General features: G+C 40.3%; 1 protein-coding gene across 1 annotated transcript; it reads right to left on the bottom strand.

Annotated features, from left to right (window-relative positions):
* Window positions 1-5,390: 5,390 nt before the first annotated feature.
* Window positions 5,391-16,009, bottom strand: LOC134405616 (vomeronasal type-2 receptor 26-like). The gene is made up of 6 exons (XM_063136857.1): window positions 15,801-16,009; window positions 14,154-14,445; window positions 11,723-12,586; window positions 9,856-9,990; window positions 8,558-8,684; window positions 5,391-6,304 (listed from the first exon to the last, which is right to left on the bottom strand). Exons 1-6 carry the CDS (start codon window positions 16,007-16,009, stop codon window positions 5,391-5,393), a joined length of 2,541 nt encoding a protein of 846 aa, XP_062992927.1.
* Between the last annotated feature and the right edge of the window lie 625 nt (window positions 16,010-16,634).

Below are 16,634 nucleotides of genomic sequence, written 5' to 3'. Positions count from 1 at the left end.
TTACTGATGAAAGCTTGTTTGTCACATCTGAACAATATTTTTTCTCTTTCTCTACAGACCAGAAAGCGGGGGGCCATATGGCTTGGTATGGCCAACATGATTTATTTTTTACTAATGAAATTGATATCACAAATAATAGAGATTGGTCTGGAATCAGAGACAAAATGCATATGTTTGATGATAGGACTGACAAACTTGAGAAGATGGTCCTCATCATATTAGCCTTCAGATCCCTAAAGGGACCTATCCAAGTTGAGAGAATGGCCATCCAAATGACAGATGCGGTTCAATGTAAGCAAGTGTAAGGTGATGCATGTTGGGGTAAAAAAAAACAACTTCATGTTTAACCTAATGGGATCTGAGCTGGCGATGACCAAACAAGAAAGAGATCTTGGGATTGTGGTGGACAGCACGATGAAAACGTCCACCTAGTGTGCGGCCGCTGTAAAGAAGGCAAACTCCATGTTAGGCATTATAAGAAAAGGAATTGAGAATAAACGGCCAATATATACTGCCCTTATACAGATCTATGGTGCGACCATACATCTTTGGTGACATGTGTCACACTTTTAATATAATGCTTTAGGAATTGTGGGTCAAATATAAATCTTTGCCCAATTACCATTTGCACTTTGGAAGTATTTTTTTATTACACTGAAAAAAACACCAAACCAATTTTTGTTTGTTTCTGGAACTTATAAAACTGGTAAGTAACCCAGGGCAGTGAAAACTCCCCACTCTCCACCTTCTCCTCTCCAGTCTATCCCAATTCCTACTTACCAGAAGTAGATTTTTAAAATGTGAAACCAAAGGCCTGCCATTAGATGAATGTGTCAGGCTAGAAGAGTTTTTTCTCTGAACAAATGCTGGAATTCCTGATATATTCCTGGTATATTATTGGAGTGGATTGTGAAGGAGAAAGCATCATGGTTCATGTTTATGTCCTATGTCCTCTCAGCTAAGCTTTGAATAAGAGCAGTGCTTTTTAAAGGGCAGCCTACATTTATGTGAGCAGGCTGAACCAGTGGGAAAAAATCAGTATCTTTTTTTAACCCTGCTGAAGAAAAGGTTGTGGTTTTTGACTTGTGAATAATATCTAGAATGAAGAGATGGCAAGACTCTAACTCAGAAACACAAGTATGCACCTCTGCTGTAACGTGGGAATGGGCAGAAGGGAATTGATGGGTAAAAGCAAAGAACTTCACTGGCTCCCTGTTAGCTACAGAGCTACACACAAGGTTCTGTTGTTATCCTACAAAGCTCTAAACAACTTGGGAACAGCATACCTAGTGGACCACCTTCCCTTTTATGAACGCAGATGCCAGCTATAGTCCTCAGAGGAGGTCCTGCTGGCCATTCCAAAATGAATGGAACATCACCATGAAAGACCTTGGTGGTGGGAGTTCTCTGTAGTGGTGCCCAAGCTCTGGAAAACCCTCTCTCATGCAGTTTGGGCAATAGTAAACATAACATCTTTTAAATGCCTCCTGAAAACATACACATGCTTTCCCTGGATTTTTACTTAGCTGGTTTTATATTGCCTTTTTTAACTTTAAATATTTCAAAATTATCGATAGTTGTTGTATATTATATTTTTAATTGTACACTTGGGTAATGGGCACAGTATAAAATATAATAAATAACTAAGTAAATAAATAAACAAAAATGATATGATATGAAAAGTTGATCCTTCTAAATTTTTTGGAGACAGCAAAAACATTCCAGGCCTATCCTGATAAAAATAAATAAATCATCCAATAGCCCTGAGTTCCTAGAATATTTTATCACAATCCTGCACTGGTCCTCCTCACCAGGAATGCTTTATGGATCCTGTGTCCTTGAGGGACCAGTAATAGAGGCTCAATGAAACCTTGGTGGCCTGCCTCAGATTCTGGTGGTATAGGGTAGAGCTGTGCTCCGCTTCGCTTAGGGTTGTAGAAGTGGCATCAGAGTGGCCTGACTCGCCTTCAATCAATCAATCAATCCTTTATTTACAGTCAATAGACCAGAAAAAGAAAGGTACAGTTATTCCAAGCAAAAGGTCAATAAGATAACCTACGCATATAAAACATATAATTAATAATACATTTTAATACATAAAAATCAAGGGTAAAAGGGAGTAAGTTCAGAGCAAGAATGGGACATGTGTTAACATTAGATCTTGAACAGAACATAGGAGGAAAATTCAAGCAATCATATGTGGTCTGATTAGAATGGCAGATGCGAAGTGAGTCAGTCAGTCAAGGGCTTAGCGAAGCATCACAAAGCGGACCGCCCATTTGCGGAGCCCTCTGCTTGTTTTCGGCACTCCGCCAGCCATTTTAGTTTTTCCCCACATAGGATTGCATTGGCTGAAAATGCGCCTATAACTTTTTTTAAAAAAAGCTAGATCCCTGAAACTTACTGTGCATAGACATTGATGATTGGGGGTCATTTGTGTCAAATTTCAGAAGTTTTTGTTGTGCGGTTTGCTTGCTATAATTTTTATAGAATGGCTAAAACGGGAGGGGGAAGTGCTTTTTTCCCCCACCTTGATGATTGACAGATTCAACACCCAATCATGATAAGTGATCACCTGATGTGAAGCATCCTCCAATCTCAGTGTTGGATGGGGGGGGGGAATAAGCAAAATGGGATACTTAGTAATTTGGGATACTAGTAACTTTGATTTCTTTGTCTTTCGATTGGACTTTTTTCAGTGTTTTGAACCATTACCTCCACTAAACTCTCTCACACAACCTTCAATCATATACTAAGTAAAATAACAGATAGGCAACACACCACTGCAAGGTACCCACCATAACCTTGGGGAACAACTGAATAGATGTGGTGCAAGGGGATGATGTCCATACGGCATGTGGACATTCCCAGTGCACACTGCCCTGCCTTGGGAGGTCATCAGAACCCTCCAAAGGGTAGCCATTGGAGAAACCAATTAGTTACACAAGTTGAAGTGTGATGTTACTTCTCAAAGGCACGTACCTAGACAGGACCGGCCAAATGACTGGTGACAGTCCCCTGTCCCGCTGGGCACATCCACTTTCCCCTTACTAGTAATAAAGTTAGACAAAGCCCTTTTTTTTTAAAAAAAAAAATCCTGTTGTTATGCTTATTCCTAGATTCAGCAACGCTGCTGCTTTTAATTCCACCCCTCCTGTGTTTATTTATTTATTTATTAAATTTAGCCATAGCCAAAGCTCTCCTGGCTTTCGCTCTTCAGTGAAGTCAGGCAGGCTTTCATTGTGGTTCAAGTTCTTATTGTTGTTGTGATTATATTATTAATATTAGTACTACTATTATTAATGTTATTATGGCTGTGATCACAGTGCAGTCAATCATCTCTAAAGCAAGGAAGACAAAGGTTTACTCTTATCCTCCTAGCCCCCTATTAGTTATGGCATGCAGAAGGCATCTCCCTGTGCTGTTCCCGCCTAACAGGGCTGGTTTGCATTACTGGCTTTGAAAGGCCTGGAAAGTGGAAACAATCCTTGGCTCACTTACTTGTGCTCCCAGAAATGTCTGCTGCATGCCCGCCTTCCCGCCTCCACCTGGGTGCTGTCATTGTGGGTATTGGGATCTGCTGGGACTTACTTCCCCATAGATCTAGTCATACAGTGTGTGTGTGTGTGTGTGTGTGTGTGTGTGTATTCAGCACCTCTCTGCCTGCCTCTCTGCCCTCCTGGTGCCTGGGAGATGTAGATGGGCCATGTGGGTCAACCCCACAAGCCTCTTGCATGCTTGCTCCCAGTGCTTCAGGCAGGGCATAGCTACCGCCTGCTGCCTCTCCTCTTCTGTGCCCACGTCACGGGGCTAGTTTGTGTGTGTCTTGCTTTGACTCAGGGCATTAGTCTTTCCTGGTGATGAAAAGTTAGGTGCATTGCTGCTGCGCTCACCCTATTGAAGTTCCTTGTAAATTTTTGAAGTGTTGAAGATTCTTATTTAGGTTTATCTTTAAATATTCTCCACAATTCAGGGCATGTTGGGATTTCCTTTGAAATGGCCATGAAAAAGGATCTGCATTTAGAAGCCCAGTTAGCTGTCTGCAGCTTACAAAATCCCTGAGATAGGTGCATTTCCTGAAATGGGGTGGGGGAATATTATTTTTAAATATTTCCCCAAAATCAGGGGATGCTTGGATTTCCTTCAAAATGGGCATGAATAACAATCTATGTGGAAACTGTCATGGTGCCCATTTACAGGTCTGCATCTGGAAAAATCCCTGAGATATCTGCATTTCTGTAAATGGGATGGGGGAATATTTTTAAATATTCCTCAAAAATCATCAGGGCATGCTCAGATTTGCTTCAAACTGGGCATGAATGAGGATCTAGGTAGAAGCTGTGATGGTGCCCATTTTCAAGTTTCTATCTTGAAAAAATGATGGAGATATTTGCATTTCTGAAAATGGGCTGGGGATTTTTAATATTCTCCAAAATTCAGAGGATGCTCGGATTTGCTTCAAACTGGGCATGAATGTGGATACATGCATAAACTCTCATGGTACTGATTTTGTGGTTTCCAACATTAAAAGTAAAAAAGTTATAGGTGTTTGGTTTTCAATGCAAGTCTCTGGGGGGAAAACATGGAGCTCTGATCCAGATCTGGAGACCCGCAGTGGAATGGAGCAGAGCATAGGGGGATCAATGTGGGGTGGAGCAGACCCAATTCAGAAGTTGCGGATCAGGATCCAGAGCAGATCGGGGGGTCCGTGCACAGCTCTAGTACAGAGGTTTCCAGTTCAGGACAGGAATGATGGTGCGCAGGAGAAGACACCATTAAAATTTAATTATGAGTCTATATCAGAACACTGCTGTTCCTCTCTCCTAGAGGAGAACAGTTCATCCCTGCTGCATGCTATGGTTTTAAGGCCAAGGTGCTGCCACAATTATTGCTTGAAAATCAAGTGTGGATTTTAGGTTTTCCTCCGGTTTTTGAACAAAGAGTTTCAATCTCTTTGTGCCAACTCTGTCGTGCACCTAAGCGCGTGCCCTCAGCTGTTCTTTTCTTTCTTTTAAACTCACCTGATTCCATTCTTTTGAAATCAATTATATTTTGAAATCAGAAGATGATGTGCGTGTGATGCCCACATAGAGTTATCTGAGAATTTGTCCTTGACTGTAACTACTAATTGGGATTTTTTAAAAAACAAAGAAACAACAGTTCTGAATTTATTTATTTTTTTAAAAAAGGCAGTTTAAAAAAGAACTGCTGAAAGGGAAGCAAAGGAGGGATGGGGTGTGCATACATTATAGATTCTTTTTCCATTTTTTATCCTGGGAGAATTAGAAGTCCTATTGGGAAGCTTTATATTGGACAGATGATTATATATCCTGCTATATAATATGCACCTAATTCTTTAGATTTCAAAGAATAGCAAGGGACATGGACATTTACAGACTTCTTCCATCTTTTCTCCTTATTAGCTGTTCCCTCGTGTTCAGCTGAGGTCTCAACACTATAATGTAACATTTTGGGGAAAAGATAAAAACCAACAACCCAGCACTAGAGGCTAAGATAGAGAAGATCTCCACGGCTACCATGTATTTTCCCTTGGAGCTCAGATACGATGGAACAAAGGATAACCACACACTGCAGAAGACGAGCATGCTGAAAGTGATGAACTTGGCTTCATTGAAACTGTCAGGGAGCTTCCTTGCAAGGAAAGCCACGGTGAAACTCACCATTGCCAGGAAACCCATGTAGCCCAGAACACAGGAAAACAGAGTCACAGACTGTTCATTACATTGTAGAACAATTTCTTTAGCCACTGAGTGCATGTCCATATCTGGGAAAGGTGGAGAGGTGGCCAGCCAGAAAGTAGAGATGCTTGCTTGGATGAGGGAGCAGAAAAGGACAATGGAGATGGCCAGTCTTTTCCCCACCCACTTCCTCATCCTGGACCCTGGCTTGGTGGCCATGAAAGCCAGAACCACCGTGATGGTTTTTGCCAGCACACAAGAAACTGCCACTGAGAAGATGAGTCCAAAAGTCGTTTGTCGGAGGAGACAGGTCACCTTCTGAGGACGTCCAATAAACAGCAATGCACAAAGAAAGGAGAGAAGGAGGGAGATGAGGAGAGTGTAGGTGAGACTCCGGTTGTGGGCTTTGACAATGGGAGTGTTGTGGTGCTTCGTAAAGGTTCCCAGCACCAGAGCTGTAGTCAAAGCAAAGGAGAAGGCAAAACAGGCTAAACTAAATCCTAAAGGTTCTTCATAAGACAAGAAGGTTACTGACTTGCGAACGCAGGCATCCTGTTTTTCGTTTGGGTAGTTTTCTTCAGTGCATTTATGGCAGTCATTCATGTCTGAAAAAGAAAGGATGTGGTCTTGATTGCAGACACATGAGATGAACCCAGAGTAAATTGCTATGACTGTTACTCTCACACAGAGAACAAGCCTCTATTAAAATTGCAGCATATATTAAGTGTTGATAATTTGAAATGCTCCAGAGTGTGTTTTAAATGGTTGAGAGCCTTGTAAGTCTAAAGGAGCATGTTGGATTTTAAGTACAGCACTGTCATAAGCCAACTGCGAAATATGAATATGTGCCATGATTATTAAAGAGTGACCTCTTGTTTTTCTACAAAAGTTGAAAGATACCATATCTAAAGTTAGGCAATGCCTTTATTAGGACCAACGCAAATCCCACAAAAGATTGTGCAGACTTTCTAGTTCTTTAGATGCTTAGAGGCTGAGTTCATCAGGCTAAGTAATATTGAATCCAAGGAGTGGGAGAGAAATAGAAGAATCCAGAATTTGTGGCCCTGAAGCCTGTAGAGCAGACCCAGTGAAATGAAGGGGGAATTGCAGAGTGAATGAATCACTGGTACGTGTTTCAGATATAAAATGACACCTAGCATTTTAGGTATACCTCCATTTCTGGCCTATGGGTGAACATATTTAAGAACCTGAAAAAGAGGATGCCAATGGGGAGGGGGGTCAAGAAAGCACTCTTTCCCCCCAATAGGGGCCTTTTCTACAGTGTCTGGGAATGACAACACTTTCCCCTTTAAGACTCTGATTGGACCAGGGGTGTGGGGATGATTCACCTCCAAAAAGTACATCATTCACCCTGCCACACTAATGGCAACCTTAGAGGGGAAAGCGTGTCATTCCAGAAAATTATAGAAAAATACAGAAAATCCCCTGACATCCAGAATAGACCAAAAAACAGGAAAAATCTAGGGTAATCTTGGCAGTTGGTCACCCAAAGGCCAGCTGCAGCTCAGAATTCTCTTGTGGACAAAATACACAGATCCTTGAGCAGGCGGAGCACAAATAAAAGGAAACTTGGCTGTCCTCATATGAGCAAAGGCAGAGATTAATTTTAGATGGCAATGCAGTAAAACAACAACAATCGGTTGAAGCCAAATTGTGTAGTATCACGTAGCTGTTGGAGGGTATGGAGCCCTCTGAATGTAAAGTTCCTCTTCAAGTCTACTGAGGTCAGTAATGGCAACCAGTTACACAGTAACCAGTGGTTACTAACCATCAATTTGAACAGTGATTGTTGGAACATCCACCAAGTCTGTTCTCGACCAATATATATGTGTGACATATTCCCTACTCTTCTATTATTAACCTGTGGCTGTTCAAATTTTGCCTAGCAGCCTGCCTGAATGGCCGACCCTGTTAATGTATGACTACCTTGTCCTTCATTAGTTGAACCTTATTAACAGTGTTTAAAAACAGCCGGAAGCAAAATTAATTCTAGCTGTCAGTTGACAATGACATGAACGATGGCTGCTAGGTCTAGAAGAATGGGGACTTCCCCATGTAGCAATGACCAGTGAATAATGAAATTTTGGTATGCCAGGTAGTTTGGAAGCTGGACGCCATATTTGAAAAGTTTGTTCTCTCTTTAGTTATCACCAGAAACACCCACCAATTTGCTACTCAGTTTTAGTTTCTTTTTGTCGTTGTTATTCGTTGGATTGATTTGGTCCCCCCAATGATCACTGAGGGCATTTCTACACAAGGCTAAAATCCCCCACCCTTACCAGGGCTTCTTCCTCCAGAGAACTTGCAGGAACAATAGGCTCCTTTTCACGAGGGTTCATCCATGAGTTTTCTTTCTATATGTTTCATTATACAGCCACGAGATATTCTATGTATTTTATTTTACAGACACTGGATGATGCTGTAATTGCACTATAGTTACACTGCAGCGTGTTTCCAGAAACTCACAGGATACTGATCACACATCAAAGGGCGATAAAATCTCTTACTGCATGTTCTGTATTTAGAATAAAGCTGATATAATTGCTAGAAAGCATAGGAGGAGCCCTGGAGGTTAATACCGTCATGTAAAGGATTCACACACACACACACACACACACAAATGTAAATGACCAGTCATGAACCTGGAGTAGAAGTGCTCAAAGAAATTCAGTCCATGACACATGGCAGATTCTTTCCGCTTTTCTACCTTTCTTCCAGTCCTTTTTTACATTTTTTTAATCAATATTAAATAAAAACCCTCTCATGTATGGATTGTTTTATACATTAGTATAAATTACAGCTATTTTGTTCTTATAACTGTGAGAGAGATATCTTACCCTCCTGGTTTGAAATCTTCCCTTCTGGGCATGGGATGCAATCATAGCAGCAAAATGGCTCCCCCTCCTTCATTTTCTTGCGAGAACCAGGTTGGCAACTCTCAGTACACAGAGAAAGAGGCCGTGACTATTTGAAAAATGGAGAAGAAACAATAAAATGAAGGAATAAGGAGCATGGAATGGTTAAGCTTTGAGGCCTCTTCTGTATTTTACCAAGGAAGCTCTGGACCCAATTCATCTTTATTCAGGCTTTCAGTTGTTGCTAATTAATTTTACTGTAGTAATTTTACTGCTGCCTCCCCAATGTTTAGTTCATTTAATATTTTTAATGTCCTGTTTTGTTGAAATTTTAAAATAAAAACATTATTTCAACATCTTTTAAATATTTCATATTGCCTTATTTTATACTGTCATTGTGTTGCCATGGTTGAGTATGATATATTTTTTCATTTTTTTATTGTATCTGACCATGAGGGGATTTGCCAGTTGGGAAGAATGCAATTCTAATAAATTAAATAAAGGCACAATGTTTCAGAGATAACTGAACAAACTCAAAGGGAAGTACTTACATTTTTCTAGTAATCATCCTAGGCATTTGAAACTCAATTTTCCCAATGGACATTTTCTACTTTTTTAAAAAATCCCAGTACATTTGACTATATGTACAAAATAAATAAGGATCTTTTCACCAGGGAACTTTTTGATCAGGGTTTTCCAAGACATGTCATTGACTTGTCCAGAGCTAGAGTGAATGCAACCAGCAGACAGTCTCTTTTTGAGCCCCACGCTAGAACAAGGAGCAGCAAATTGTTTTGGTCTCTAGAATTTAACCATTATGCTCAGTGAATCAAACACATTATCTACCAGCATTTGGTCCAGAATGTATGAGGCTGCAATTGCTTTCCACTCTTGGATTTTGCAGGACCTCGAATTTCTGTGAAAGCATTGTTCCAAACAACTCATTAAAAATTATTGCAGCAATTTCTCTGTGAACAAAGTTATTGGGAGGGCAGCACCACGTGGCTCTTCATTTATTTCATCAATTCACACATCTTTCCTTTGTAAGAGTTTATTATTATACAATAATAGCTTTGGCTATTGGGTGGAATAGAAATGCAATAAATGAATAAATAAATGTTAGACATCAGAACAGTTGCTCATTGATAATAGGTTCTCTTTCCAATTAGTTGACAATTGGAGCCTACCTGATTAAACCAGCCATGCCATGTTATGGTCTCCTCATCAATGGTTAATGCTTGACCTTGGGGAGCCTCAGGATCCATCCTCCCCACTCTCACCCTATGAAATGAATGGTTGGAGAAGATAATCCAATTGACCACATCCAATCCAGCAATTATCTCCCCATTCTGGTTGAAAGAAACTTTGTCCCCTGCACTGTTATTAAATGAGACATATTTTAGAAGTGGTTGAAGCTAGAGTGAAAAAGAAAAGGCAAGGATTTAGAAAAGACTGAATTTAGGTCTTTATGGGCCAAACAGGACATAACTTGAAATCAGTATCTGGCATCCACATCATTTTCTTATCTTTACTTTGAAGTAAGGTCTCCAATCTTTATCTTAAAAGCCACCTTCCCTTGCGCTATGGACATAACTTGGATTAGTATCTAGCATCTGCATCATTGTCATACCTTTACATTAGAGTAAGGACTTCCATATGGATCTGAAAAGCACCCTACCCTCACGCTATGGTTCTGATACAGATCAGTCCTCCTGAACCTTCTGTACAGCAGAAATGGATGGGTGGGTGAAGTACAGCAGCTAGATATGTGTTCAAATGGATACTCTTGTTTTTATATTTTTGATGGTTTTGAATTTTGTATACTTTTTAATATTCACTTTTTTAACTTTTGTAAACTGCCCAGAGAGCTTCAGCTATGGGGAAGTATATAAATTTTGTAAATAAATAAATTTAGTAAATAAATAAGTAAATAAAGCAATGTCTCATTTGGCACTCATAATAAAGTCAAATGGCACCAGAAGAAAGAGGTTCTGGCTGGCATATTTTTCAGCTAGGTGAAGGCCATGGCTGGCCCTAGGTTAAATGGCACACTGCCTGAGGAATGCCTCTGGTAATAATATTTGTGTTTTGTTATCTAGAAGTTATCTTTTTTGTAAATATTTTTTATTTTAGAATATCCATTATTATTTTTCTCCTTAAGAAGCATGAAGAACAATAATATATAATCAAGTTATCCAGCTGACCTCTTAAGGCTTTGCTATTCATATAGTACTTATATTGTTTACATTATTTGAAGTTCTACGTCTTGGCAACCTTTGGTGATTGGACAGGCATCCAGTTGAGGTTTGAAGCTCAACAATGTCTGTATTGTTACTTAAATGCTCCCTTTATGAAATAGGCTGATCCACCATTTTAATGCAAAATGGCAACTCAGTGAGTGAGCAGCTCAGTGAGTGAGCTGCATGCCATATGCCAGGGACTTAGAACCACCCAGTGGCAAGAAGAAATGGGCAACTGGCATTGGTCCAGTGTGCAGTACAGATGGATGTGAGTCCTTCCATCCCAAGCAATGTTGCCTCAAAGTAAATGTGTTCCACTGATTTTACCTAGCATAAATGACCTCAAAGTGAAAACTGAAAAAAAGAAGCATACTTTAAAAGCTAATTCGAGGAAGATCATTTTCGAACGTGTAGAAACTTGAAAGAAAGGTTGATGATACCTGACTTTTACCATTGTAGATCACTGTAGACTGTGAAGAAGAAGAAGAAGAAGAAGAAGAAGAAGAAGAAGAAGAAGAAGAAGAAGAAGAAGAAGAAATGGTAGTAATGGAGCCATTGAACACAGGTTCCCCACCCCCCCACATTAGCTTGGCACTCTTGGGTCACCACCCAGCTTGCCAACCTTTAAGGCCAGCACTAGAGAACGCTTCTGGAGAATGCTCCTCCTATATGACCCAGAGATTGCATGAGGGGATGCTACATGAATCAGTAAAATTAGAAACTACACTGGCCATAACATATATTCCCAAACTACCAAGAGGAAAGCACAATAACTGACTGAAATGGGGACTATTCCATTATTTCTAGCTGGGGCAAGGGAAGGAAGATGAAAATATTAATAAGACTTTTGGGGAGAATAAAACAAAATGCACAGTGCCTTGTTATATGTGAGAGTTGAGCCCATTACCTGCCCAAATTGAAGACTCTGAAGTTTGGGTTCCACTGCATCAATCAGTGTAAAATGCTTAGCTCTAGAAGTGGATGTGGCATGATGCAGGGCATGGGCCACCACATAGATAGCATTGTAGATGCTATAGCTGTGTCCAATCATGCTCATTTCAAAGAAGGATCCAGGAAGGCTCTCCAGCCTCTCCTCCCCTGTGCAAATGTCCACATCCGCCTTGCCCACAATACTGTCTGGGAATAAACAGCCAAAGGCCTGTTGCCAGAAATCCCTGATAAAACCATCTTCTTTAGAGCTAGAAGGGTTTCTGCTCTCAAGAAACTGCTGAAATCCCAGTAGGTCACTGGAGTGGATTCTGAAGGATATAGTGCCATGGAATATTTCTGAATCCCAATTCCTTTGTAAGACAAGTGAAGTGAATTCAAACTGAGCTGTTATTATCCATACTTTCCCTTTGACTTCCTTTGCCAAGACCTCGTGCTCTGATAGATATGGAAAGAAGAGAAAAATTGCCGTGGAATAAGATTCTCCATGGACTACTGCTACATTGGCTTTGCTGCCCATCACTTTATCATGTATTTTTGCCCCCAGTATAAATGCATCATTAATTTTACTGTCAAAACTTAATTTGGGGCTTCTTTCTATGAAAGCAAAACAGACACCCGTCTTAGAAAGTAGTGGAATGACCACTTGTAGAAATCTTTCTCCATTATCATTATCCATAACACCAATACCAATCCATGTCCACCGGAACCAGAGAAGCAGAGAGAGGATCCCCTCATACTGAAGAGCTTCCTGAGGAGCCAGCTGATAGAAGGGAAGGCCTGGAGTTTTAGCATTCATAATGGGAGCAGGGCCATAGATGAGCTAAGGAGAGATTTTGGGTAGAGGGAAAGGAAATCTTATCAGCATTTATACATATATTTTAATATACATATATTTAATTGGCATCTGGTTGGGAACAGAATGCTTGGTTAGATAGCACTCTGATCTAAAAATAATAATAACTATCTTATGACTGTCTAGCAAGTTGAAGGATCAATGCCTCCTTGGAAGGATGCTATATTGTGGCATAAGTCTGGTTGCATTCAGGCTTAGGCCCTTTCTACACATAAGGATTATCCCAGGAAAATGAAGGGATCATGCTTGCCTGCTCCTGGGATCCCCTGTGTGTCATTTGCATGCACAGGGATGATTCCGGGACGATCCCTGGAAAAAAGGCAGGTGTAGAAATGGCCTAAGGGCCTTGCTAGACCAGGCTGGCAGAGCCGGCCTGCAGGCGGGGCGATGGCGCGCTAACTTTAATGCTCGCCACCCAGCCTCCTAGATGGCCGATGTGTAGGGACGACGGAAGCCCTGCAGCGTCGGCCATTTTTTGTGTTTTAAAGGGGCCACGTGCGCCCCGAAGACTGCTGACAAGGTAAGCGGTTTTTTAAAAAATTAAGCCCCCTGCCCCCTGTTTCCCCGCCCTCCCTCCCCCTCCCCCTCGTCACCTTGTGCCAGCTCTCCCTCCCCCTACTCGTAAGTGAGCAGCCGCAAAAAGCCACGGAAGTCTCTAGACGTTCCGCAGCCCCGGCCTCAAGCTGGAGCTGCGGAAAAGGCGCGCCATAAGCAACTTCGCTTATGGCATGTTAGAGGAGGCTTCAGTGCGGCCTGGGGCCGGATTCACCTGTGTGTCATGTGGACGCACAGCAGGGAAACCGGCTCTCAAAGCGCGCTAAGGCCTCGTCTAGCAAGGCCCTCAGTCACACTTAACAGTTAAACCTATTGAATTAAATGGAATGTAATTAAATTCTGATTGGCTTATATCTCATTCATTTCAAAGGGTCTAATTTAAGTATGACTAAGTTCAGTTTCAGTTCCTTGTTGAGTATAACAGAGAGAGAGAGAGAGAGCGAGAGAGAGAGCACTGCTTCTGCTGCCACCCATCCATATGTCTCCAGAATTGCAATAGAAGCACACAGTGGAAAAACGGATTCTGCGTACAGTTATCAATACATATGTAATGTGTAGTATCCTCCAGCATCCATGCACCTATAGAATAGACCGCTAGAGCAACAAGAACATTTCACTAGTGTAAGAGAACTAGCAAAGGCATAGAGGTAGTATAGGGTATTTCTCATTGGGAACTCTTATCTGAAAGAAAATGCATTAAGAAGTGGAATGTTTAAAATACTGAATGGCTTAAATGAGACTTTTGAAACTATAGCGATGTTCTGCTATTTCAGCACCATGGCTATCCAATGAACAAAGCACTTCAACATCAACAATCGTACTTTATTTATGACTGAACCATAGTTTTTTTCTTTCATTGCCAGCATATGATATTCATAAACAATGCAACGTTTTCTGCCTCCAAACAACAAAATGGACTTGTAAACGAAAAGGAAGTGTATGTGTTGTGATGGATTGCCATGTTCCCCAAATAACCTACCTGTGGAGTCTTATAGGTATCCAAGATATTTGCCACATAAAGGGAGATTTCAGAGTCTAGTCCCCCAATAACTGCTGTTAATCTATTCTGGATATCACATACATAGTTAGGTACAATGTTTTGCAGTGTAGTCAACAGTAGCATTGTGGCATGATAGGTCCTTCTTGCATTGTCATAGCTATCATAAATGTGGAAGCCCAAGGTGATATTGGGTAAGATCTGAGGGTTTTCATTGATTTCTTTTACTGCAAATGCGAAGGCCAGGATGTGCTGGTAATGCTTAGGAAATACACTAAAACAAAAGTTGCATTCCGTAAGAACAGCATATTCCACACATGCATTAATTATTGTCACTATGTTCCACATCATAACCCATGCTCATTTTCAGCACATCACGGTTTGTCATTTTGAGGGAAGTACCTTTTAATAGAAAGTTTAGTACTGTGTGAGGCAACAACATTTGAATGTACTATTTAATAGCTACAAAGATACACTGGGTTATATCTGGATTTAGTCATACTTGGAGTAGACCTATTGAAATCAATGGGCCAAGTTAGCATGATTTATGTCAATCATGACATTCTTAAGCATGTTTGATTTCATTTGTCTCACCTATATATGTCTATAACAAAATCCAACTGACTAACTCCAACACTATTGACCTTTATCATCTCTTATTTGCCAAAGGCAGTTCTACTGTATCAGAATCATATAAAAAAATGATGTAATTGAACAGAATCGAATGGAACAATGGGTTGTATTCTGATTTACTCATACTTAGATTAGACCCATTGAAATCAGTGGGACTGAAATTAGATATGACTAACTTAAGTTCCGATAATTTCAATGGTTCTGCTTTGAGTCTGAGTAAATGTGGATTCAAAGCAAAGACTTTTCATAGCAAAAAAGCTGAATGTTGTGGTGGCAGCATTCATACCGTCAGTGTGTGTGATTGTGTGTGCAAGTGTGTTTTCCTGTGGATCACTTGACAATGATAAGGTGGGGCCTAATTATATTAATCATTCTTTGACTCACAAAATAAGATTCTTGAGAACTTTCAAAAAAGATAAAGTATCCAAATACAAGTGATAGGCCATGTAACAAGGTAGCTTCTTTTCTTCAAATTCCCTTACTGTATGTATGTATGTATATTCCTTTCTTTCTTTTTTTGCAGTCAAGAGGAACAGATTTAGAAACTTACGTAGAATGTAGACATCCTCAACCAAAACATACAGTTCTGCAAGGACAATTGACAGAACCTATCCCCCCAATATGAAATCACTCATAAAATAACAACAACAAAAACAGCGACATGAAATTGCCAGAGCAAATGATATTGATGTTATTGTTATCTATATCATCAATATCAATAGTTCTATTGTTAATTGTAACATGGTCACTGCTAAAAACTAAAGACAATCCCTTAATCCATGTAGCAGCTGTATAATGGAACCAAAAATTAATCTGTGAATTCAAATCTTTAATAGCTGCTGGAACAATGTACATATTCTTCATCTAGACTTAATTATATTAATGTTTCCTACAGCCTAACCAAGTAAGCCTTTATTCTACAACTTTATGACTCTCTTATACTCTGATCATTCTGATAGCACCATCAATGGAAATGGAATGAGCAATGGTCCTTACATAAGTTCCTCTGACAATGCCTGATGGGGTTCTTCTGTGAATACTATTGGACTGGAGACGAGGAGACCATAAGAAGTAATGCCACCAATGATGAGGTCTCCTGACTGATGATACTTGTGAAGTGGAGGGTTAGGTTTTGTGACCCTACAGTTCTCAATGTGAGCTTTACATTCCATGCAAACAATCAGTACCAGCAGTATGTCCACCATGATATAGCAGTAGTAGTAGTAGTAGTAGTAGTATGATAATTGACAGTTGAGTTTATTGCATTGACTTCCAGTCATTCACAGAACAGCTTCCTTATCCATATCCAAGCACCTTTCACTACCTCTTAACGTTACTAGTGATATTTATGACATTCTTTGGTATTAGTTCTGCAAGTGACAACTGACATTATACAGGGTTTTGAGAAGAGGAGAATTAATGACTATCATTTTGATAATTGAAGAGGAGACTAATTACTGATGAAAGCTTGTTTGTCACATCTGAACAATATTTTCTCTCTCTCTCTACAGACCAGAAAGCGGGGGACCATATGGCTTGGTATGGCCAACATGATTTATTTTTTACTAATGAAAATAATATCATAAATAATAGAGTTTGGACTGGAATCAGAGACAAAATGCATATGTTTGACAATAGGACTGATGAACTTGAGAAGATGACCCTGATCATATTAGCCTTCAGTCCTATACACACTGATCTGTGAATAAGTCCCATTGATCCTGAAAGGACTTACTTCAGGATAGCCATGTGTAGGATTGTATTGTTAATCGGTGGGGTGAAAAATAAAATCTTCCTGTGCAGTCCTATGTATGCTTACTCAGAAGTAAG

Source organism: Elgaria multicarinata, chromosome 11 (assembly GCF_023053635.1).
Source record: "Elgaria multicarinata webbii isolate HBS135686 ecotype San Diego chromosome 11, rElgMul1.1.pri, whole genome shotgun sequence".
In the NCBI taxonomy this organism is placed as follows: Eukaryota; Metazoa; Chordata; class Lepidosauria; order Squamata; family Anguidae; genus Elgaria; species Elgaria multicarinata.
Note: the sequence above shows the minus strand (reverse complement) of the source record. Positions and strands in the feature narration are given on the sequence as shown.

Excerpts from the sequence above, each read along its gene's own strand:
- LOC134405616 (XM_063136857.1), bottom strand. The coding sequence starts at position 16,009 with ATGGTGGACATACTGCTGGTACTGATTGTTTGCATGGAATGTAAAGCT. Across the intron at positions 12,587-14,153 it reads ATACCTATAAGACTCCACAG|CTCATCTATGGCCCTGCTCC; the intron begins GTAGGTTATTTG and ends ATCTCTCCTTAG. Across the intron at positions 9,991-11,722 it reads AGAGTCTTCAATTTGGGCAG|CTTCAACCACTTCTAAAATA; the intron begins GTAATGGGCTCA and ends TTTTCACTCTAG.